The 24121-nt window shown below is 43.8% G+C and overlaps 1 protein-coding gene across 13 annotated transcripts in view; it reads right to left on the bottom strand.

The window, feature by feature from the left end:
* Positions 1-995: 995 nt before the first annotated feature.
* Positions 996-24121, bottom strand: part of LOC125010244 (adhesion G protein-coupled receptor L2-like) — a 122446-nt gene continuing 99320 nt past the window's right edge. For 5 of the 13 annotated variants that reach the window (XM_047588672.1, XM_047588671.1, XM_047588673.1 and 2 more), the window contains 13 exons: positions 21970-22153; positions 20205-20327; positions 18516-18721; positions 17866-18039; positions 16411-16620; positions 14949-15169; positions 14103-14169; positions 11790-11881; positions 10207-10375; positions 9176-9304; positions 8005-8101; positions 6811-6936; positions 996-3083 (listed from right to left, as the gene is read on the bottom strand). In XM_047588672.1, the coding sequence (XP_047444628.1) occupies positions 2221-3083; positions 6811-6936; positions 8005-8101; positions 9176-9304; positions 10207-10375; positions 11790-11881; positions 14103-14169; positions 14949-15169; positions 16411-16620; positions 17866-18039; positions 18516-18721; positions 20205-20327; positions 21970-22153 (2661 nt within the window). In that variant the 3' untranslated portion in view covers positions 996-2220. Of the gene's footprint in view, positions 3084-3700; positions 3755-6810; positions 6937-8004; positions 8102-9175; positions 9305-10206; positions 10376-11789; positions 11882-14102; positions 14170-14948; positions 15170-16410; positions 16621-17865; positions 18040-18515; positions 18722-20204; positions 20328-21969; positions 22154-24121 lie in introns of all 13 variants that reach the window. The other 8 variants (XM_047588675.1, XM_047588681.1, XM_047588676.1 and 5 more) reach the window with 5 other exon arrangements.

Raw genomic sequence — 24121 nt, 5'->3', positions numbered from 1 at the left:
AGTAACGTGTTTACATGCACTTAAGTTGTCCAGTTAAAGTTGGATTAAGGCAATTATTTGTGACATATCTGACATATCATCCCTCTATAAATTCTCACTAACATACCAAAAACGTGTTAAAGGACCCCTGTGTATGATTTAGTGACACCTAGAGGTGAAGATGCAAATTGCAACCAGCTAAAAACCTTCTGAAACATTTAAGAGAACCAAGCAGAAAGCTCTGGGACTTTCAGTGCTGTCATGTTCCTGCTTCAGCTACACTCATATGCTACCTTTTTGACCACTTTACCCTGTAGCTACCATGAAGTTACTAAGAGTCAAGCACTGGCAAGATGGTGACAGCTGGTGCCAACTACATTGAGCTTCAAAACTGCCGTTCAGACATACTGCAGGTATGTGACAGAGAGTTTATCCACCTTCATACAGTCAATGATGAATAGTCTGTCCACTCTGGGCCAAGCTGTAGAAACATGGCAAATCAACACAACGGACTCTGTGCAAGAGAACCTGCCCACTTTGACAGTATGCAGCTCATTTTAAGCTATAAAACTATAAATGTGCCTCTGTTTGAACAGAAACACAGCTACAGTTAATAGATTTTGGTCCTTTAATCCACCACTGAAAAGTCTCAACAAATCCAAACTTTAGTCCTGTTAAGAAAAAGTTTTCTAACCTGAAAAACTAGTGCTCAGCTATCCAAGTGATTTGTTTAGCCTTTTCAACAAAAGTTTAAGGTATATACAGGCAACCCGTCTTTAAAGATCAACATCTTCATTAGCGGAAGGGTTTTGGGTTAAATGTCTCAGACAGGCTCTGCTAGCTGAGTCCCACTAACGCATTGTTATTTTTTTGGTCTTTTCTTAGGATTTACTGACAAGAATAAAAATACAGAACGCTTTCAGCTTTGTCCTTTAATGGCCTTTTTACTTAATGCATGGATCAGTGCAGATTTCTTATGCAAATTATTTTTGCGAAAAAGCAGCCAGACGTCTGCGAACAAGAAAAAATTTCACATTTATTTGATATCAAACAGGAGTTGAATTAAATATCAGCTGATGATGGGCTTTTACAAAAGAAATAAAATGAACCTAATCAGTGCTGCATCAACTTTTCACACTTTCCAACCATGTTCTTCTTTTTCTCCATTTTTTTTTTTATTATTTTTTTTGGAATAGTCAATAAATTAATGTGTCAAAGGAGGAAACGTCCGCAAGAACTGCAATATTGCATCGACATGAACGGAAATCTTTAGACCTGACAATTTCTTTCAAGTAAAATAAATTACACAAGTATCCAATTCACTTCAAATCTGTGCATGGCCCGGTGTTAACAAATATACTACTGGCAAAAACTCATCATTCATGAAAGCAAAAGCACTTCACAAGCAGAGACGTGAGCATGATGTCATATGGACTGATATCTCTCGAAACTTTTTTTTTTCTTCATATTCAAACATACTACAACAAGTCAAGTGTGAGAGGAAAAAGCACATTTCCACCATTTTGATTAACCTTGTCTGAAGAATCTTATTAACATTGAAAGGGCATAACTACTGAACGGTTGCCGTTTCTCTTTTTTTTTTTCGTAGTTTTTTTTTGTTTTACTTTTTACACTAGTGGTACAGCAAAATATATTTTCTTCAGCTGTTACTTTGACAACAGTTAAATGTGCAATAGAGAAAATATAAGGCCTGAGTCTGGATTAGTGGTTTCTTAACTTTACAGTCCTGGCTGTGCAGTGGAACCACGCTAGTTCTCGTTCTGTACTTCTCGACTAAAAAGAGCCTGGTTCTGCAAAGTCCCCCAGGAGTATGTCAGGAGTTTCTTAGTCCTTTGCCTGGGGTATTTTGCCTGGAGTATTTTTTCTTTTCTTTCTTTTTTTTTTTTCGTTTTCTTAAATCCCATATTCTCCGTTTTCCCGTTCAGTACAACAAAAAATGCCAGACTGGCGCAGCGGCCTGCGTGTTATTCTTTGAAACTCTTTTGTCCGACAGCAGAGCTTTCACAGTCCACACTTATCTGGCCTCGGATTGGACGTGTTTTGTGTGTTAATGAGATCTGTGTGCAAAAAGTCGTTAATTCATTCCCTTTCACACCCAAGAACATCTCACTTCCTGTTCTAACAGGAAGAGCTTGTGGGGTGTGGAGCCAGGCTCGCCGGCTGTCTTGACATCAAGCGAAAAGCGTCTCGTAAAACCTGTGCAAACAAGGGGCGGCCTCCTCAGAGGCTGGTAATGAGCTGCATTTGTCCGTCGGTGGGCGCCTCTCCCTCCTGTGCGCAGTCCTCGTTGTTGGGCGGGATGATGCACCCGTCGCTGGTGCCTCGGTTTATGTGGTAGTAGGACAGCGGCTGCGGAGCGTCGCCGAGCTCGGGCATGCTCTTGTGATACGCGTCCTCGCTCTCGCTCTGAGGCGAGGGGGAGAGCTCCTCCTCCTCCTCGGGCGGGTACGGCGAAGCTGAAGGCGAGGGGGAGTCTCTCAAGTTTGGCATGCTGGTATAAAGTGAGTCTCTATTATTGTTGGGTGAATGGGAGCCCATGTCCTCCACTGCGGTAACAGTCTCGGAGCCATGGCCGCCCTGCCCCTCCAGACGCCGGGGGGCCTTCTGGGCGCTGTAGAGCAGGGAGTGAGTCCTCTGGGGAAGGAGGGGGGCCTCCAGCACCTCCTTGTTGTGGGGGTGCAGGAGCAGTTCCAGGGTGGCGGGACCTCCTCTTCCGCTTCCTCTAGGGGGGGATGAGGCCTCGGCGTGGTCCGCCACGATGGCGTCGTCCTCGCTGCCGCTCCCACCCCCGCCTCGGTCCACTGTCACCCTGGTCTGAGGAGGCAAAGCCCTGTCCCTCTCCCTCGGGGCGTCGCGGCCTTTGGGAGCCACGCGGGGTCTCAGGTTGTTGTGGACGATCTCGGATATGATCATCTTCTCAAAGGCGGCGTCGTCCAGGTTGAGGCCCCCCAAGTCCCCCGGGGCCCGGACGCCCACGCCCTCATAGTCGTCGTCGCGCAGGGAGTAGCTGTTGTTGAAATTGCCATTGAGGGGAAGAGTGTCCATGGCACTGATGTCCCTGCTGTTGCTCAGAGAGTGCTGTCCTGCAAGGAAAGGCATAACGGGCAGGTCAGATATCAGCTTTCGCCTTTTGATGGAAACAAAACACTCTTCTCTCCACTACACCATCCACATGTACTTGATACTGCTCAGGACACTTCACTATTGTGCTCTTTGATCTCTGGCTTAATTTTAATATCATACTTTAAAAAAAAAAAAACTTTAAAAATTCAAAGGGGAACCCAATTAGCTTCCCGCCATGTCCATCCTTGTTATCGCTGAATATAATTACAGCCAATCTAGGAGATTATCCTGAACAATATAGGAGGAATGAGAACAAAAGATGAGTTGAAACTGAAAAAAAAAAAAAATAATAAAACAGCAACACGTTGAGGAGGAGCTCATGACCAGGTAACAACACAGCAGCGGGAAGAAAACGGCAACGGATGGGTAAAAGAAATGAATAAATACAAGCTGATGAGGAGGTCTGGTGACATTAACGATGAATAAAACATTCCACCTGTTTAAAGAGGGCAAGACAAAAAGAGCAATGTCAAACACAGATGGCCAGCCACCTCTCTGCACTGGGGGCCCCCACAAGCACAGCAACAACCCCCCCCACACACACACCACGACAGACAGGCACGGTGCAATGACTCACTTTGCCACCACTCACATCAAGTGTGTCTGCTCAGGCTATCTGGCCTAAGAACAGCTGATTTGCAAAAAAAGTAAAACAGATGCCTTTTTTCAATTGCAGCAGAAACAACAAAATCACTGAAATAAGACAAAAGTGGAAGCTTGTAACACTCAGCCTGGATTCAGTCGCCCAGCTCAGATCGAGTCCTTGCAATTGGCTGCAATTTAGCCCCGCGAGATCCTCTGCTAATTCAGTGCAGGCGGACGGAGGATGAAATTATGTGTTTACCGGTTTGATGTGGCTAAAGGACGAATCAAGGACGACTGAATCCTGGACTCAGCAGGTGAAAGGGTTCAGCAGCAAGCGCAGTCTTTTATAAAAAATAAATAAATAAATAAACAAGTCTAGTAGAAAGAAGGAACATTTCTGGATGAAACCATTTCCTTCCGAATGACACGTGATTATTTTTCCCGTTTTTATAGTGTGCATCTATCAATTTTATGTGAACAAAATACACACACGCGCGCACGCACGCACGCACACACACACCAGATTGCTCTAATTCTGTGCAGCCCTATGACTCAGCCCGGAAGTAGCAGGATGAAAGTGAAAGGGGGCCAGTTGGATTTGACGAGGACTTCGTTTACTGGGTACGCCGTGTAAATGAAAGGCTGACATTTTGTGGGGTTGGGGCGGCGCCGTCGCAGCGCACACAAAGTCTTTGCACACGAAAAAAGGGGAAACTGTAGTCTCAGGGCTCAAATGAACGTGTCAAAAAATGGATGATAGCAACTGAGAAAAAAAAAAGCTCTAAAAACAACATCAAAGGCATTTTTTTTTTTAAAGAAAAAAAAAGAAAAGACTGAAAGGAACTTTGAGAGCAAAAGGGCAAAAAAGAGGAGGTGGAGGTGGTGGTGGTGGGATTATTAGACACTTCTCTGAATAGACCCCCGCTTCCAAATTTGCATTTGTTTATGCACAGGCAGTGATTTTATTGCAGACAGGTATTGTCTACGGGGAGAGGAGGAAATGATGTGAACAGAATTCAACTGGACACGGCGACAGCTGCACTCTGGGAACCGTTCCAGCGGAGATTCATCCAAGATGTTCTCCTTACCGATTTTACTGCATCGGATGAACATCTGCAGAGTATTACTCCGTATTAATACACTTATAACTGAGGACGCACTCATCCTTTTGCGGGAGCTAAATGTAATGACTATAGCAGGCGACGTTCAGAAAGGGGGCTCGACAGGCTCTCGGTGTGCATATTTCATACTCGGCTGGTGATCTTCACACCAGGTTTTGACATTTGTGTGTCACACTCCTGCCTTGCACTCCTCAAACTACTTTCCATATGTTAACGCCTTGATGTAACCCCCCCTGTTCGTTGCTGCTTTTGAATCCGCTGTTTTGGAAGTATGGGTAGTATTTCCTCTGTTGTTCCCGTGTTTGAACACAGCTACGTACAGGAGTTCGCCTCAGGGAGGGGGTGGGGGTGGGGGTGGGGGGGGGTTATCTTTACAGGTGAAGGAGAGGTTTATGCACACATTTCGAAATGATGTGCTAATTAAATATCACAACTTTTTATCTGTCTCCGGAGCTCCACTGTTTACACGCAATTATCCTACAGTGATTAATCAGGTAAACATTTTAGGGTAATAAAGCACAAGCTGTCTGAACACAGAAATCTGGAACTGAGCTGCTCGGTCGCCGCTGAAAAAAAAGGAAAAATATCACAAATGTGTTTGATTTCTGTGAAGTCATTGTTTGGTCCCTCCGCTGCTTCATTATCTCTTAGTGCTCTAATTGTGCTGTACAGCATTAACATCCGTGATGACTGCGGCTATATGTTATCCATTACAGCTCTTTACACACTTTTCGCCATACCCCCGTTTTCGTACATTCCCTTTCATCATCAAATGCTCGTGAATATCTGAGAGCTGTGACTCTGCCCGCATTGCGTCATGTGCTTCTGTTTTTTTTTTTCTCCTTTGATTAGTTTTTTTTTTTTTTTTTTTTTTTTGCTCTGCCAGTAGAGAACTGGGTCACCATAAACACCGACATGATTTAAACGCAGTCTAATCTGAAGCGAATTGATGTTAATGTAAAGATTTCGACGCGTAAATACATCATTCACCACCACCGGCGAACAAGAGCCTGCATTGAACGCCGGCCGCCAAGCAGACGGGACAATATATCACTGTCGTCTCTCGGTTTATCTCCTTCTGTGTTTACAGAGGAGAGGCCTGTGTAGATAGGAACAACTTAAGACGCGGAGAGTGTGTGGAAGAAGAAGAGGAGGAAGAACAAAAGGTGTAATTATTCTTAACATTTTCATTCATGCCGTGTCACAACCACAAACCTCTGGGGTTTTTCAGCAGATCTAAAACACTTAACGGGATAGTTTGACATATTGGGAAATATGTTTATTTGCTTCCTGGCGGAGAGGTAGATGAGAAGACTGATATCGCTCTCAATATGCGATTGTTAAATATGATGCTACAGACAGGAGGTGATTATCTCAGGATAGGATGAAGACAACAAAACGCAGCTACAGGCACCTCTACAGCTCACTTCCTAACACATATGGATAGATTGTTCTGCACCTCTGTGTAAAAAAGGAGAATTTTCCATTTGATCAGGCACTGGACTATTTGACTTGATTTGCGGACTATGACAATGACCAGTCCTCCGGTGGTTGCCTGGGAACTGGTCAGATCCAAACAAGTAGTCTGACAGATAACCCGGAGCGAAAATGGCAAAGAGTTGCTTTCTTTTTTTTTTTTTGGTGCGGATTAACCAAACAAATATGAAGTGTTGATTAGCCGGATTCAGACGCCGAAGCTGCTTCGTCTGTTGTTTCCCATGAATTTGTTGCTTTTGCACTTTGATAAAACATGAGAATTAGTTCGCTTCAGCTAACTCCGCTGTCAGTCTCTACTCTAAGCTAGCATGACCCGTCGGCTGCAGCTTCAAGACTAACAAACAGACTCGAGAGCGTTTACAATCAGTTCATCCGTCTCTCCTCCAGAAAGCAAATCAAACACACCTTCCCGAAAATGCTGAACTCGTGCTTTTAAAACAAACACACATCGACGTAAGAAGAAAGGAGGAGGGTGGAGGTGCACCTGGGGAGTGAAAGGCCGGTGGAGAGGGGGTGTTGCACACCACCGTTTCTGCCAGGAGGTTGTTATAAGGGTTAGTGTCGTGGGTTCGGAGGAGAGGATTAGTTAGGAGGTAGTTGCCAGTCATCCCTGGAATAACAGGAAGAGAGACAGAGAGGGGGAAAAAATTAGGAAGGGGGGGAAAAAAACAGTTGAGGAAGAGAGAGGTCGAGCCGCAGCGTTTCATGGTCAGCGGTTGCGCGCTGGGTAGATGTCGGCATAAACACGCGCTGGCATTCGCCGGTCCGGACTCGGACGCCGCACAGAGAATGATTTATGACCCGCGATCCGTGCGCCCTCCGCTTTAAGACGGAGCAGCCGCGGAGACGCTGGTCAGAGAATGACATTACCCAAACAGTCAGATGATGTAACTGACAAACAACATTACTGCGACACGTGTTGACCAAAGCCTAGCAACACAATCAGCTGCAGTGTTTATGTGAAACAAATTCATCTAAACAAACTCATCCAGTCGAGACACTAGACAAAACATGTCTAAGTGGCCTGCCATGAATAATACAGTATCCCTATCAACCCCGGCATGCTTGTGTAAATCCTCAAGAATGTATTAACTACCCTCAGCCATTTGGACGGATTTCTGTGAGACTCGGCTCTGGCACACGTCTCTAAAAAAAAAAAAAAGAAAAAGAAAAAAAATCAGAACTACAGCCAAATGTGTTTTGGCACAGTCTAGTCCCAAAACCTGTCCTGACCTCTGCCTGACTTTGCTCATCTCCCTCCCTGACTTTTATCCTAACAATCACTCCAATCACTCCGGGATGAAGATAATTTAGAGAGCGACGGCACACTCTCCAGTCAGGGGCGTTACTTGAACTCAAGTCCTCACCGGTTAGATTTTACACTAAACACCACACTGAACATCCGTCTATACGTTCTCTTTAAATGGTTCCAGCGAGAGGGAACATGCGGGAAAACGCTGTGAACATAAGAAACGCAAGCAGCATTTAATGCTATTTTCTGATTGCCTAGCGCCGAGAGAAAACGCGACGTTAAATCTTATCTTCCTGTGTTCTGAGCTGCCACTGAGCCGACGCGGGCTGCATCCATTGAAGTGTTTATTGTGAATTCAGAGGCATCATCACAAAGAGAATAGCGTATGTGTCTCGTCTGGCTGCGGTGGAAGAAATGGTTGCTTACCCTGGTTGAGTGTGGAGGTGCTGTTTATGTCTCCCGAGATGAAGGAGGACTCCGACTGCTTCCTCACAGTGTCGTTCCACATCCGCCTGATGCGGCTCTGGGATGAGAAAAAAGCAGCCCCTGATCAGGACTCGACATGGTGCCGCTGTTATTCAAGGCTTTTGGCCCCGAGGATTGAGTGGATCCGCGAGCTTGTGATTCGAACCTGCTCTTGTATACAAAATTCAACTCGCTCGCTGCTTGATGACGTGTTTGTGCATGGGCTCAACAAAGTGTGTTATTGATGCAAAGAGAACCCAAAAATGGATACGCGGAGAATCCTATGGTTTGTAATTTGAGAGAGATCGTTCCCGTGCAGCTCTTTTTTTTTCTTTTTTTTTTTCTCCCGACAGTAAGAGAAGAAGCAGGCACCAAATTCCCAAACGTGCTCCTAAGATAGATCTCATGAAGTCACCATACAAAATATAATAAGATGCGTGGTGTGTCCAATTCAATTTTCATATTCTTGTCTTTTCAGATCGCTTTTACTGACCAAACCCGATCAGACAGATAAGAGACTAAATTAAAAACAATGTCGTTGCGAGCTGTGCTTGACTGTAACGCGCGTAATCTGCGGTTATCATCTTAATAACAAAGCGTTAACATTACGATGTGAAGTCTTAAATGTGACATTAAATTCTGTACCATGGTGACATTTTCATTTCCGAGTCCACCCTGATTTAGCCGGATCATTAGAGAGGCTTCACAGTTTAAATAAACAGAGAATTTGGCTTTCTGTGCTTCCTGCCCACTTCTCTCGGGTCTTTATTAATAGCTGCGCCTGGTGATGTTCGGTGTTTACTCTCTTGGAAAGACCAAAATCAACTGCTCTAGTCTGCTCTGAATCTCTCAGCCCCAACAGCCATTTGTTCCTAAAGACACAAATCTTTTAAAAACAGGGCACAAATATTCACTTACATAAAAAAAAAAGGTCAAAATGCTTGTAAGATCAATGTGTTGTTGGTTACGGTCACTTCACTGGATTTGCGGACTTTATAAATGAAACACTATGACCGAAAGTACCAAAAATACGACTTTTTTTTCTCCCCCCTAAAATCATTCAAACATGTAATTGAAACAGCACCGCTCTCTGAATCCTAAACCCTGACTTACTCCATTCCCCGCGGTGTACCTGTGTAGCAGAGGAGTAGCGGGCCGTGGATCGAGACGTGGTCGTCTTGGCCGAGCTGTGGGAACCTTCGGCCGGCAGAGCGCCGCAGCACTGGGACTGACGGAAACATTTGCTGTACTCTTTGCGGACCTGCGGAGGAACAAAGGATCAGGACAGGCTGAGCACACAAGGCACACAGACAGCGGCTCAACACCCCGCCCTCTCATGAGAGTCGCAAATCCCAAATCTTTATCAAATGCCATCCAGCTGACAGCGGTTTAAATGCCATATCTGTAAGGACAGGGATAACAAACACGGCGCAACATATTGCAGTATTACGGGGAGGAAGATGATGCTGCGCGTTGCTAGGCGAGAATGTGTAAAATATCGGTGACATTTTTCGAAATGTTGCGATAAAAATAAGCCACAGCTGCGACGCAACAGACGATTTGGAAGGCGGTTCGGGGTTCGGCCATGTTTTGGGATTTTATGGAATTAGGGTGGCAAAAAAATGGCATTATTAATTAATTAATCTTGTTTGCTTTAGCCAAGAGTCAAAAATTATTACAAATCCTCACGTTTTAGCAGCTGATACAAACTATTGTTATCTCACAAGCAGCTATAGCCGTTTTAAGGCTGCTAAAAATTACAGGCGTATGGGGCAAGATATCCGATCTGTATGTGAATTTCCTTTATAGTTATAACAACTGCAACATGTTGCAATGGTGTAATACCACACTCTCACTGGATGTGGACCATTAGTTTTTAAGAGTGATATGCACCCTAAGAGGAAGACTGAACAATGGACTCTTTTTTGCCTTTTGACTTTATTCCCAAAAAACGGAATCTTTTGTACATGTACTGTATTTCATTGCCGCCTTCCTAAATAAAAATATAATAAAAAAAAAAAGAAAAGCAGCTATAAATGCTTGGTAATGTTGGATTTGTTTTATAGCTGGCAAACTGATGTCTTCGTGGTTTCATTTAAGGAGCCTGAAGAAGGGGGTGACCGTTAATTGAGTTTTAATATCCATATAGGAGAAAAATCTTACTTTTTTCTGGAGCAAGCAGTGGAAGATGAAGATGAACATCCCCTGCAGAGTGTTGAAGATGGTGAAGAGGTAAGCCATCACAATGGAGGACTCATTGAGGAAGAACAAGCCGAAGGACCACGTGAGCCCCAAAAGACAAAGCAGCGCAAATGCTCCCAGCACCCATGACCTGCAACGAGAGGAGGGGACATATTAACTACCGGTAACATGTTGCATCACTGCTTTGAGAAATGTTATCGAAACTTCTGGATGGCACCTTAAAAAATATATATATAAAAATCACCATCATTAGCAGTTTTGCTTTTGGACGAGCTGCACCATGAGTCGTGTATAAATGCTGATACAAAGTTTTGGAATAAATGTGCATTCAATATTTGACATGGAGTCAAAAAATATTTCCTTGGTCTTCCTGGGAGTTGTTGGCTACAGAGATTGCAAACACAGCAGTTTTGTTTTTGTTTTTTTTGTTTTTTTTTTCCTCGGCGGCTTCCAGGAAAGCAAGATAGGAAATAAGATAACTTAACAGTCAGTTCCAGTGACGATGGCTAGTCGTTATTGATACACAAGAGAGCGAAGCGAGCCACCCCGAGAGAGATACGGTGAGCCGGGGAAAAAAAATGACGCTGAGAGACGAACCGCAGAAAAATGAGAAGCAGGGTTGAAAATGACGCCTGATTTGACTTAGCTGCCTCATTTTTGTACTTTTTTCTTACGTTACTGATACTTTTGTCAAAATAATCACACCGACAGCATCTGACACGCGTTTGAGGAAGACCCAAGTTAATGACACTTAATAAGTTTTGACTAGTTGTTATAATGTGTGAAATTCAGCATCTGCAAATGTGGGCTCTCTGCGAGCTAAAAACAAACCAATCCAATGGCCTTTTTTTCTTCCTTTCTTTCTTTCTTCTTTTATTTTTTTTGGTTTGGACCAAATTCCGCGTGGCTGCCTAAAAATCCAACGCCCACAGAACATATGTTGGCCTACACTCAAACATATTGTTGAACAAGAATCCAGGCACGGAAATGGTCAGGGATTTGTCTTTTTGTCGACCAAAAGCGCGGGGAGGAAAAAAAAAAAAGAAGAAAAGAAAAGAGAGAGCCCCCTGCCCACCCACCCCCCCTTCCATTTTTAACCATCATGAAATCTATAAGGCGTGTGGTTGGATCCGTCCTTTGAAGCCATCTATAAACTACGCCAGCACGGGAGCAAAGAGATACCAAAGGTCAGAAATGCAGTTATGAAGAAATAAAAAAAAGGCAATATACCCCTGGGTAGTGCAAATACTGAAATCATAAAATGAACTAAAAAAAAAAAGAAAAAAAAAAGGGGGCTCCTCCTACCGACGGAAATTAAGCCTGAAAGGGAAGAAAAAAAACCTTATTGGTGCGGTCGGGTTTAAGAGAAGAGGAAATCAAATAAATGTGTAGGTCAAATGCAGCTTTTGAAACTTTAGGAGGGAGGGTAAAAGCAGTAATGGTGCGTATTATTTTGCTTTTCACACACACATGTGAATCCCTCCCCTCCACCCCCACCCCCCCTCGCTCCTCAGCAGTCCCACAGCAGGAGTGACACCTCTCACCTGATACCACCCAGCCTGGACGAGTCGGGTTTCATGGAGGTGGAATGCTTCACCATCTTGTACATCGTCACCACCAGGAAGATGACATTGACCTGTCAAACAGACACGTATCAGGGTTAACAGACTGCACTCAGAAAGGCATCCAGTTCCCGCTGCTGCCAAAGGAGGAAGTGTTCAGATTATGCGCTTACAGACGAGTACCATTCCCGCTTTCTATCCATTATAGTGCGGAAAATTACGCAAGTGCCGTATAATACAGAAAAAGAAATAATGAAAGTGAAGCGATGAAAAAATAGGCCGCGCAGCTGATTTATTGTATGTCGCTGTTAAATTATTGTTACTGATGATTTATTCTTTTACTTTCCACACTGAATATCGTTAAACCTATAGTGGCGCCGGCTCTGCTATCGTGTGCATACAAACATGCCTTGACGGAGGGGAATATGAAAATTTAATGTATCCGCGCGGATCACGAAGCACACCGACGTTCAAAGAGGGAAAGAAGAAAAAAAAAAAAAAAACGAAGAGGAAAAACAACAGTGAGAGATCATCGCTTTGTTCTTGTTCGCACATCTCTGATCTTCAGCATGAGCTGCGTTCAAAGTTTCTGTCCTTTCCCGTGTTTGTCACCACGGTCGATCCCGAACGCGGGGTTTAAATCCACAATATAATAGGGATGAATATGTGATGGAGCCAAAAGACACATCTAATATATCGAGGACAAAGGCTCCAGAAGAAAAAAAAAAAAAGAGGAAAGTATGCAGCCCTATTTTAGAACAACTTTTACTGAGACCAGGGAAAACGCTTAAGTGATTCAAGCCATACATCCAGAAAGGTTTCCATACTCTCAGGATGCCTCTGCGTAAGCACTGCAGGGCTCACAGCCACAGAGGGAAAGGGAGGAGATGTGCTTCAACTTGGCCCGACGCCATGTTAAATCTTTGAAATGTTCTTCAGTGAATATTCACTGAAAAACATGACTGCATCCGGATTTTATATGTTATTAAAAACGTCTATCTCGTATCTGATCCGGGCGTACGTTTTTAAAGCGTGACCAATCCACTCTACGTGAAGGAAAATTAAAAGCATGAGCTGGCGAGAAAACAAACCACAATGTCGACGTGAGGCACCGAGTTTATCAAACACTTCATTTTCAATTCCTCGTTCACAAATAAGCCGAAAGATCCTAATTATTGCCCCGTACGGACGCGTTCTGAAAGGCTTCAAGACAAAAGAAAAATGCCTTTAAATGGCAACAAGGAGAGTGTGCGTGGAAAGCAGATGGGAAACAACAACAGCGGGGAGAGAGATGGAAGAAAAAGGAGTGGCTAAAAAGACAGAAAGAGGCTTTTAGATCACAGCTTAGAGTAATGCAGAGTTTTGTCTCCGAGCCACAGGGGCCGCTTTACGTCTGCGTGAGTCCAGTTGCTGGAGATGCATTTAACACAGCCGTAAGTGATGACACAGATCTGATGAGACAGACAGACGGACGGACGGCGAGGCGAGGAGCTACGAGGCACTCTGCAGAGAGCCGAGGCAAACTGCGTATGGACTCCCCCGCATGCTCGGTCTCCAAGGGGCCGTCCTGTACAGTTTTCAGGTCTCTCACTTCACTGCCAAATAAAGCGCATAAAAAACCTAGCTCTGCCAATGCGGCACTCTCAGGGTTTTCGCATGTATTTACAACCTATGGACAGATTTACAAGAGGTGCCGGATTGGCCTGTATGGATACGCACGGTATGTTTGCCCAGGCCTGTGTGTTTGTGTTCCTCAATGCAATGCATGCGCACACGCTGGTTGTGTGTCGATGTGAATTGTGAACACCCAGCGCTTCGCATGAAATATTAAAAGGTGAAGATGGAGATGTCCGTGCGCTAGGATTGGCTGGGGATGTGTCATGATCCTCAGCAGGGCTATGAGCTGTGGTAATGGTTGTCTGGCCCACCCACTCATTACTTCCATGTTCAGCCCCCCATCCCCACCACCCTTGTTTTCCCACTGAGCAAATGACCTTCATGCCTGAAACGATTTCTCCTCCTGATTGCGGGAAGGGAGTATTCTCCAGTTGTACGGCAACGACCAAATGGCTTTAAGTTGTTGCTGTTCACCAATTCTGATTTCAGAGGATTTCATAGCTGAGTGGACGCTGATGTCCTCATGTCAGCTATAATGGGACCACTTTCCTTTCATGCAAATTGATCTGAGAAAGAAGAGCTAAGAGGCTGCCAGCACACACAGAAAGGAAATCTATATGCTGTTTTCAAAGGCTTTAATAACAAAAAAAAAATTAACATACATATGCAAACACTTACCGCAATTATGATGGTTACAGGTCCGATGAAGCTCCAGATGAAATGGTTATCTACCCTCAGCCAGCATCTGCAGGGTGGAAAAGGTACTGTTCAGTTCATTAAATCATCCTTCTGCCAAAACAAAGTTGTGTCTCATTGATCAGGGTTCAGCAGAGCTGGCTGGATGATAGGCCACAGCAACACAACAGAGAATCTCTGACCGCAGCGAAGAAAACCCGACCTTAAGGCAGAGTTGGCCTCGTGCCAAGAGAAGCTGCCGTGTAAAAGGCAGCGGTTGTTGGGCTCATGACTTCACAGTCTGGAAATGTCTACAAATGTGGGATGGCTGTGTGTACCCAAGACTCAGGACAGTAAACAATGTATAGTAGACAGGTCAAGGAAGAACTGCACCTCGGTCTGCGTTTATCACCGGGAAACAGAAATGAAATGAAGATTGCTGCAATAAAATAAAGTTTGAAAGAGGCAGTTTACTTAAATCCCATAAATTAGAGGATTGCAGTCCCGCAAATCATAAAGCTTGCTGCTTGGATGAAGACCAGCGGAGGAGTGCATAAACTTTTAACTGACAAGAGCGGCAATTATCCTCATGCAAAGAATAAAAACTCAGGAAGGCAGAGTGGCTGGCCAGCACATTCATTAATGTTGCCTCTTTGCTCACAGCCTCTTCTCTTAGCAGTGACAGGCTGTAAATTTGCCACGGAGGCTGAGGTGGACGGCTCTTTGTGATATTACTATCATTAACACATACTGTACATGCTGTGTGGGTGTGTCTTGATGGAGAGAGGGGAGAAGTAATACTGTTTTTTAGCCTGAAAGAAGAGCCAGTGCAAGTGATGCTACACTTACGCCCGCTGTGTGCCGTAGCTTCTGTAGTCGATGGCTGCTGAGATGCCCACCACCACAGCTGGGATGAGGTACCCAGAGATGTAGTAGTACTTTCTGCGTGAGAACTCGCTCTCAAACACCTCGACCAGCATGAGGTACAGCTGCACGCCCTCCAAACACATCCAGGCGAACGCAGCCAGGAAGCAGAAGTGGAGAACGCCGGCGATGATGGAGCACACCAGCTGACAGGAAGACACACACAGAGGTTACATACAGAGGTAAGAGGACGTTTAAGGGATTCGTAATTACCAATAAGTACTTTTCACAGCATTTAAAATTGACTTTGAATGTTTTTTGCTAACAGTTTTAAAGTATGATGTCCAATGACAGCTGAGTGTGATCAGTCAAGTAGTGGCTCTGCTTAGAGCTGTTCTCCAAATGTTGGTTTTCAGTCAGTAATTTTATCATTTTGGTGTCAAGCTCCGGCGGACAGCTGTTTTCAGGAACACTTTTCTGTCTGCTGCCCATTGAGAAAAAAATAAAATAGCAAGTAGCTAACTTTTTTAGCAAACAGCAAATTCCAGGTAGCTAACTCTTTTAGCAAATAGCAAGTAGCAGGTAGCTAACTTTTTTAGCATACAGAAAATAGCAAGTAGCGAACTTTTAGCAAATAGCAAGTAGCAGGTAGCTAACTCTTTTAGCAAATGGCAAATAGCTAGCTTTTATAGCAAACAGCAAATAGCAATTAGCTAACCTTTCTAGCAAATAGCAAGTAGCGAACTTCTTAGCAAATAGCATATAGTAAGAAGCTAACTTTTATCAGGGAGAATTTAGCCACTAAATAGCCAGATATTGGTGGGTTTGTTGGAGGCAAAACCAGAGCTAAAAAGACAGGGAATGGATTTACAGTTATCAGATAGGAAGAAATAACAAATTATTGCTATGTGGACTGTTTGAACTTCCACATAGTTCTCATGGGGTGAGAAGTAAATTCTGAGCTTGTTTAGCTACCTCTAAGTAGCCAACAACTTTCTCTGAAATTAATTGGATGAAAGAGTCAGGTCAAATCTTTTGTAAATTGTCTGTCTGTTTTACATAATTCCCAAAAATATCCCCAACCACAAATAAGATTACAATATTTGTGAAAACACATTATCTCTATACCTAGAGTGTCATCTGATATGAGCGTTAATAATAATAATAATTATAAAAAAGCAGAATATCTGTAATACACATAAAATGACACAGCCAATTAAAAGCATCATCATGGGTTTAAATATGTAACATTTAAGTGTTATCACAGGCAGACACAGATACAGTGTGTGATATTTTAATCTAATGTGGATTTTTTATTTTTTTTGGGTAAGCCTCTTAAGGAAAATTGAAGGGGAAATTCAGGCGTATAAAGGTTAATTACAGCAGATGAGACCATTCATCAGTGGCGTGAAGCTTAAGAAGCTCTGCAGTGTAATTTCCACAGTACCTTCGGCTCCGTCATGTTGATGCCAACGAGGAACAGGAGCTCTCCGACGAAGAGGTTGAGGCAGAGGTTCTTGTGGATGGTGTTGCGGTCACTTTGCAGGCCTCTGAAGAAGCAGAAGGTGAAGAGGCTGATGGCCAGGCAGACCAGAGACACCGCAATACCCATCCTGGTGATGACGGTAAGAAGAAGCTCGTGCACGCTTCCCTCCCTCTGCAGGAAAAAAAAAAAAAAAGACAAAGCATAGACTGACCTTTACGGATGCACTGTGCCAATGTAAAAATGCGCAAATCTAATGTGTCTCAGTAAACAGTATTTTTAGTTCCCCAGTTGCCTGCCAACTGCTGCAGAATGATGTTTGTTTTTGAATTAAAAACTTGATAATTTAATATTACACTGTTTTATTATGGCAGGAAGTATAACTTAATAACCAGCCTGAACTAGAAGAATGATTACAGCAAGCAAAATGTGTTTTAATTTACCTGTGAAACGGATTTGAAAAACTATGAAGCTGTAGTTTAACCTGATTAGACTTGATGTCATTTGGCCTCGGACTGAACTCGAGATCGTATCAAGCAAGCTGCACCGTGTTGCAGCACATGACATCAGTAGAAAAACTCCCACAGAGGGCTGCTATCACGTGAAATCAACATGTGGGTTCTCATTTTGAGGCGGAATAAGTGTTTCAGAAGATCTCAAGGTGAGCGTCTTTCAAAACGGGCACCTGGCAAACGTGAAAAAAGCAGACCTGACCATACGAAAGATCACTCAAGGGCACGGTGGCCTGGAAGTGAGGCAATTCCCCCTGTGATATTTGTAATTTTATTGAGGGCAGGAGTTACAGTTGAGGTGATGTAGGGAATCGGTGTGAGGCTAAACCTAGCCTCGGGGCTCTGGTTTCAAGCTGTGGTTAAGGTTGAGGTTAAGACAGATGACAAGCACAGAGTTCATGAGTTGGGACGTATTATTAGACAAACCACAAACTTATCCTGTACATTTATTACTGGCTGTGTCCCAGCTACACATGCTATTTATCATGTAATTGTATGGTAATTGCATTTCGCAACCAAAATGGATCCTACACCACTTCAAGGGAGTTGGAAACATAAGTTAAGGCTTAAGCTTCGCTGTTTCCCATGATTCTCGGGGACATATGCATGAAAGCACATTAGACACGGACCACAGGTAAAACATAATTACTCCTGATAATGGTATGGCACTTCCTATACTGATCCACAGTTTCGCTCTTTTAAAGTGACAGGCCTGCTGCCTTTTCTCTCCTCCTCTCTCCCCTCCTCCCCCCACCGTTACCTTCTCCTCCAGCTATAATCTAATTATCTCCACTGAAATGCCATTCTTGTTCTTGCCGCGCGCGCACAAATCTTTCAGCGAGACGGGGGAAGAACTAATTGAGACAGAAAAATAGCTCATGCAAACCACAAGGCGAGGGCCACTTACCACATTTCCCCGATGAGCCATGAGGATGGCAAAGTTGGTCAAGTGACTGCAGGAGCAAGTGGTGTGGCTCTTATTGGTCTCCAGCAGCTTACAGCCCTGAGTGGACCAGTATCCCATCATGCTGCGCTCCGAGTAATTCCAGAAGGAACAGTTTGGATTGTAGTAGTGCTCCTTCTACAAAACACACACACAGGAAAAAAATCATTAATCATACATAAACATAAATGCCCTTCAATACGCATTAATGTACACAAACGCACCGAGGTTGCTGATGTCATGTGCAGACAGTGTTTACATGATTTTTTTTTTTTTTTTAAGAATCTGTGCAACTACTTGAATGTTGATTGTCAGGGCAAAAAAAAAAAAAGAAAAAAAAAGAAGAAGAAATATACGAAAAACAGAAAAATAAAACGATCCTAATATAGTGAGGTGAGGTTGCTATGGCAACTTTCAAGCACGTCAAAACACAAACAGAAGAAGCTCGCCAGCCATGACACACCAGCATAAATTGGATGTCTTCTCAACATTTATACACACACGCCGCTGGACGTGTCCATCACTGTAAAAGGCAGTGCAGCGTTTAGTTTTTTTTTTTTTTTTCTCTCCCTGCAACGCAGTTCTGTGCGGGTAAATCTCAGGAGGGGGCTTACATCCAGGTGCTCCAGTGTGAAGATCACAGGGTCGGCCACAAACACACGGCTGGACTCCTTTGTAATAGAGGCGGACAGGATGTGGGAGTTGACGGTGAGGGAGAGGTTGTGTTTGTTCAGGTCCCCCAATCCCCTCAGAGTGGCGTTTTCAGTGCTGAGGAACTGACCCAGGTGTTTGTAGAGCACAAATACCAGCTTAGCCACACCTGCAAACCAGTAACAAGAAGAATCACCAGTTATACGGCAAATTAACTATTGTGTGAGTTTTCCAAGCGTTAATGGGCTCATCGCTACCTCGTGGGTGTGTATGAAGACAAACACGTTATAAATGGTGTTGCTTTACTAATGAACGTGGGGAGTTTTGAACAAAATCCCAATTTGCACAACAGATTAATTAAAAGAGTGTCAGTCTGATTTGCTTTTGCACACAGACAGGAGAGGTGCACAGCAGTGATGTTGGACACATGCTTCTTTATTTTGTTATATTATTGTTATTCGGTATAACTGTTGTAGTATAGCATGATTAAACAAGAAAACGGTAACATCTTTAAGTGTGAGTTTGCCTCGCTGCCTGTTGTCTAACTGAGATCCAGCAACAAACATTTACAAGACATCTCAGCCAGCTTGGCTTTTGGCCTCATTTTACTGATGTGTTAAAACTATTTTTTCAACTTGTTTTAATGATGACTCTAAAAATCGCAATACTCGGGTCTCAGCCAAACGTATTCACAGCTTATCCAGAATCATATGGCTGATGTTTGGGGTAAGATATTTTAGAGTAACAGCACAAGGGACTAACAAACATTGGAAATTTTCATTTTTGGAAACTAGTCAGGGACTAGACTGTTTTAGAAAAAAAAAATGGTGTTTTTTTTAGAAAAAAAAAATGGGGTCTGTTTTTGAACTTTTGGCAGATCGAGGCTGTCGATTGTTGATGTTTATCCTAAACTCGCCTCCCGACACTGGATGACTGCATACACAGGGCTCTCCAGATAAGCATTTGAATAAGTTGACACGCTCTCACGCCACATGTGACATTTCTCACGCAGCAAAATTACAAAACTCGTCGCACATACACTTAAAAACAGACTAGTAATCTATGAATAGATGCTTCAATCAGCGACCAATCAGAAAATAGTATTTGTCGTTGCCAGGTGATATACAAGCATCCTAACCACGCCTTCCACAAATGTGTGGAAATGTGCATTTGTCAAACAAGAACAATTTATTATTTGTATTATTTTAACAATAGTTGCTCATTACAGTCTAGGAACTATGTAGGATATTTCCTTAAAAAAACTGATCTGATTAAAAAAAAAACATCCTAGTCGGTGCAAGGCTAAAAGTTTAGTAAGCTAACGACCATGTAGCTTAATGTAGTAGATTCAAAGGTGTAATGAATAGATGACGTTGCTGGAATTATCCTCAGACATATTATACAAGAAAAACAGAAAGTCTATATGACTAAATTACAATATATTAACATATCAATCCATCTCTGGCGTTTCTTAAACGTCGGCAAATAACCCGAAGAAAACTATGTGAATACCACAAGAGGGCGACGTTCATACTTTTCTTATGATATTGGCAAAAGTATTTAAAAATGAATTACGAAAAATTAGTATGACATCTTAATTCATTGTAGTACCGTCTAATCGTGGCTAAATGTTACTGCAGATTGTTTCTCACCGTTTTTGCTGTTGACTTTCACCGTGTTGGAGGAAAGCTGAAGAGTCGCTCCACCTTTGCTCGTCTGCGGAAATCTGAAGTCCTGCACTTGACCGTCAGTGCTTAACACGTAGACATCCAGCACTGAGAGGTGGAAGGAGGTGAGGAGACGGCGAGAGAGGCAGGGATGGAAGGGAAGAAATTCATCACTCACGGGCAACATTTGAAAAGCATTACACGGTGTTTAAGAGAGCTCCGAACGTTAAGGCCCACTGGGGTGCGCGTAAAGACTCGAGGTTCATTGTGCCACTGACAGAATCCAGTCTCACTGGAAAGACCCTGTAGAGTGTCATTTATTTAAAAAAAAAAAAAACTAAACAAAAAAAAAACAAAACTTATCACTAAGCTCTTGGCTGGTATTGCGAAAGCCTTCGAGGCAAAAGAAAAAAATAACAACAAGGGCGACGATAGAGGATGAGCAAATGGAAGCGCCCAGCCCACTGCAGCATGAATGTCAAATATTCATAGGATCAAAAATATCATTGAGCTTTTACTTTTACTTTTTCTTTCCCCTGTGGGTTCAGATAACTCCGGGCTCGACGAGCAAATCTCTGAAAATCCTCCAAATTCCTGCAGCCCCTCTCTCTGGTATGCCAGCTGCCGGGTGGTGCTCCCTTTGATGTGTGAAATTACTAAAGGGTCAGGAGGACACACGTATCAGCACACTCCCTCCCATCAGAAACGGCCTCACTTCCACAGATAGATGGCTTCTGACAGACGGAGATGAGGAATTGTTCTCTGGTTGCTCCCCCCCACCCCCCACCCCCCCTCCCTCTACCTTTTAGCTCACCCTCTCGCTCTGTTTTCCCCTCGCCTCGCCCTTGATGCTCTCCCCGAGATGCCTTCTGGGCTTCGACAAAACCGCTAATTAGAATCAACAGTCATTTTCAACTTTTTTTTTTAACTCATCAAGGGAGGTCAGGTACGCCGCTCTCAGAGGTTTTGCTTCCCTTCGCACGGCTGCGTTCACATTTACCACGCAGACGAGCGTATCTTTGTCAAGCTCGTGAAAACGTCCTGGACGCGGTGATTAAATGGGCAATGCAGAACATATCGCACAATGTATTAATCAATGCTTTTCGGTAACAACGGCGCAACTGGTCCTTATCAGCGTGGCTAACTACTACTTAATGGGAAAGGCCTGGAGAGAACAGATACACTCGTGTCTGAATGGAAGAGTGCAATTCAATTGGCTTCTTTGTTTTCCCCCAGAGGTCTGGACAGTTCATCTCGCAGCACACATTCAATGAGGTGACTTTACAATGCAAGAAAAAGATTAAAAATCAATGAGGTATAAGACAAAAGCGGGTGAGTGGAGGACCATAACCATAGCAACAAAGAGCTATGAGTAGAAATATGACAGTTCACTGCACAAAGCTGACTTAAATGAATGAGATCATGTTGCTAATAAAGTGCCTCAGAGGACAAATGTGCTTTTTTCGCTGTTCGGTTAAACTTTTTTTATTGTGACGCCAGTAAGATGAGATGTGGCCACTTTTTTTTTTTTTTTCCCCGAAACTGAGGCGTAGCTGGGTTAAGAGATGTAAGAGAAAAACAAAAATCACCTCTTCAGACCGCTTTACCATTCTGTGTGAAGCAGTCTTTACTGAGACGTGGTGCGCGGCCGAAAAGGAAAAACCATCAGCGAGTCATAAATCATGAACGGTGACTGACAGATGTGTACGTGTAGTTTTCTCTGTTCAACAGTTTCTGGGGAGGGACTTACTGATATTCTCTGCAGGCACTTTTACGATGGCGGGCTCAATCAGGTTTTCTGCAAGGACAAACGCCCCTTCCTCCAGGGTATCCAGCAGCATTGTGGCAGCGTGCGTTTGTTCTGTGGAATTCATGTCTTTCCAGGATTTCAGAGCTTCCGGCCTCAGGAGGTTGTCAACGGTGTCCACAATTGCCTGTATCCATGGAGACAAGTGAAATGTCAGCTTGCTGTTTCCTACCATCATAACTTGAGTTTAATAACAAAGAGCAGGGACTGAGAAGCAAATGATAAAAAAAAAAAGGGCATGCATGGCCAACAGTGACAGCAGCAAAGACCGAAACTGAAATATCAAGATCACTGTGACTGAAGATATGGGAGGGAGGGGGGGGGGGGTTCAAGGATGTCAAGGGCAGCTAAAATAATAATGATGATAAAAGTTTTAATATGTTTTATTTAATATTCTGTTTACAAAGAATAGGCCTAATCTGTCGACGTCTCTTGTGGACCAATTTCTGTATTGAATAATAATGAAAAACTGCCTGAGGGCAAAAAGAAATACAAACCAAATACTTTTTCGCCTCCACTGAATGATGCTGTCCACAATGCTGCTCTCTCAGTTCCTGTTTTAAGCAGTTATTTTCCAAAAGAACAATCATCTTCATGGGCAATGCTCTCATTTCCATAACAGGATCTCCCCATAATGGCCTGAATACCATTTTCCTGGAGGAAAAGGGGCATTATCGTGAAATCCATGTCCTGAGTAGCAAACTAAGTCCAAGCGGCGGAAAATTTCTGCTTGTTTTCAATGGCAATCCTTTCATTTCCTGGTTTCTGATAAGCAGTAAGTAAGCCAAACATTCCACAAAACCCACACAGGGATCATGTGTTGATAAAACAAGAGTTTCCTTTGACCCCGTCGGGCTAGGTTCATGACTTCTGCGTGGCACCATCAAGAAACAACATTACCAACTTGGTGAAATCTCATCGAAAACAAACGGTGGTGCACGGAACTAGAGCAGCCCTTGGTGTGATAAACCAGAGCGACAATTTAACCATAGGTGTCATTAACCGCGGCAAGACCCACCACAATAACGGTAATTAGTCACAACAAGCCCTTGCTCACTGTACCAATTAGTCACAGCTGTGATTATCCAAAACACTAATTGACCACAGACAGGATTATCCGTTTGCTTGGAATAGCAAGAAAGGGGATCAACCAAAGTCCGCACCAATATATGATTAACCACAACATTTAACCACAGAGCCCATGTTAACCACAGCTATGATGACTGTATCCAGACACAGGGCTCTTAGCGTGTCTTTATATCTCAGGTCCAAGCACAAAAAAAATCAATCTCTGTGGCCCTGACCTTGGAGGCAACTGGAAGCTTGTGTGCTGGGACTATGACAGGAGTTAAGTGTGTGTGTGTGTGTGTGTGTATACATGTGTGTGTGTATATGTGTGAAAGAGCAGGGGAGAGAGAACAGGCGATTACGGGGCTGGAGCCATTACAGCCAGACGGACACTAAACGGTCTTCCCCCGCCCCCCCCGGTAAGCCGTCCTCAAAGGATCCATGAAATCCAAAAGGGGGAAAAAATCGTATGTCTCTAATTTGTGTAACACAGAAGGAATCTGTCGTCTGATTGAATTCGCTTTAATTTTCGCCTGGATGGAGGTCAATTTACAAATCACAGGGGTGCTAGCAGGGGAGCCCCTGTGGCTCGCTACAGCTACAGAAACGTGCTGAACGGCGAGAGCTCAGCGGACACGAAGTCGAACACTCGAGCCGCTCCGACTTTAAGGGCAATAAATGATAAATGGTGACAAAAACACAGCTAGCAGGCGCGTTAGCGGCTGCGTGAGGCGACTACGGGAGCAGCGGCGAGCTCACGTGTTCACAGTGAGCGACGAGGCTAACTTGCTGGTTAACACGTGTGATGTTCGCCAGCTTTGTTAGCATTAAGCTTATGGTAAGAATGAAGATTTTCACGCATTCATAAACCAGAGTGGCTGTCACACGAAGTTAAGACAGAACGAATATCTGAGTAGAAAGAGAGAAACAGGAGGAAATTTTGCCCAAGAAGACGCCCACGGTGTCAGACGTCTGTGTTAGTTGAAAGGTTAAATGATCACCATGGATGTCTGGACTAAATCTGGGG

Source organism: Mugil cephalus, chromosome 7, assembly GCF_022458985.1.
Source record: "Mugil cephalus isolate CIBA_MC_2020 chromosome 7, CIBA_Mcephalus_1.1, whole genome shotgun sequence".
NCBI classification, from domain to species: Eukaryota; Metazoa; Chordata; class Actinopteri; order Mugiliformes; family Mugilidae; genus Mugil; species Mugil cephalus.
Note: the sequence above shows the minus strand (reverse complement) of the source record. Positions and strands in the feature narration are given on the sequence as shown.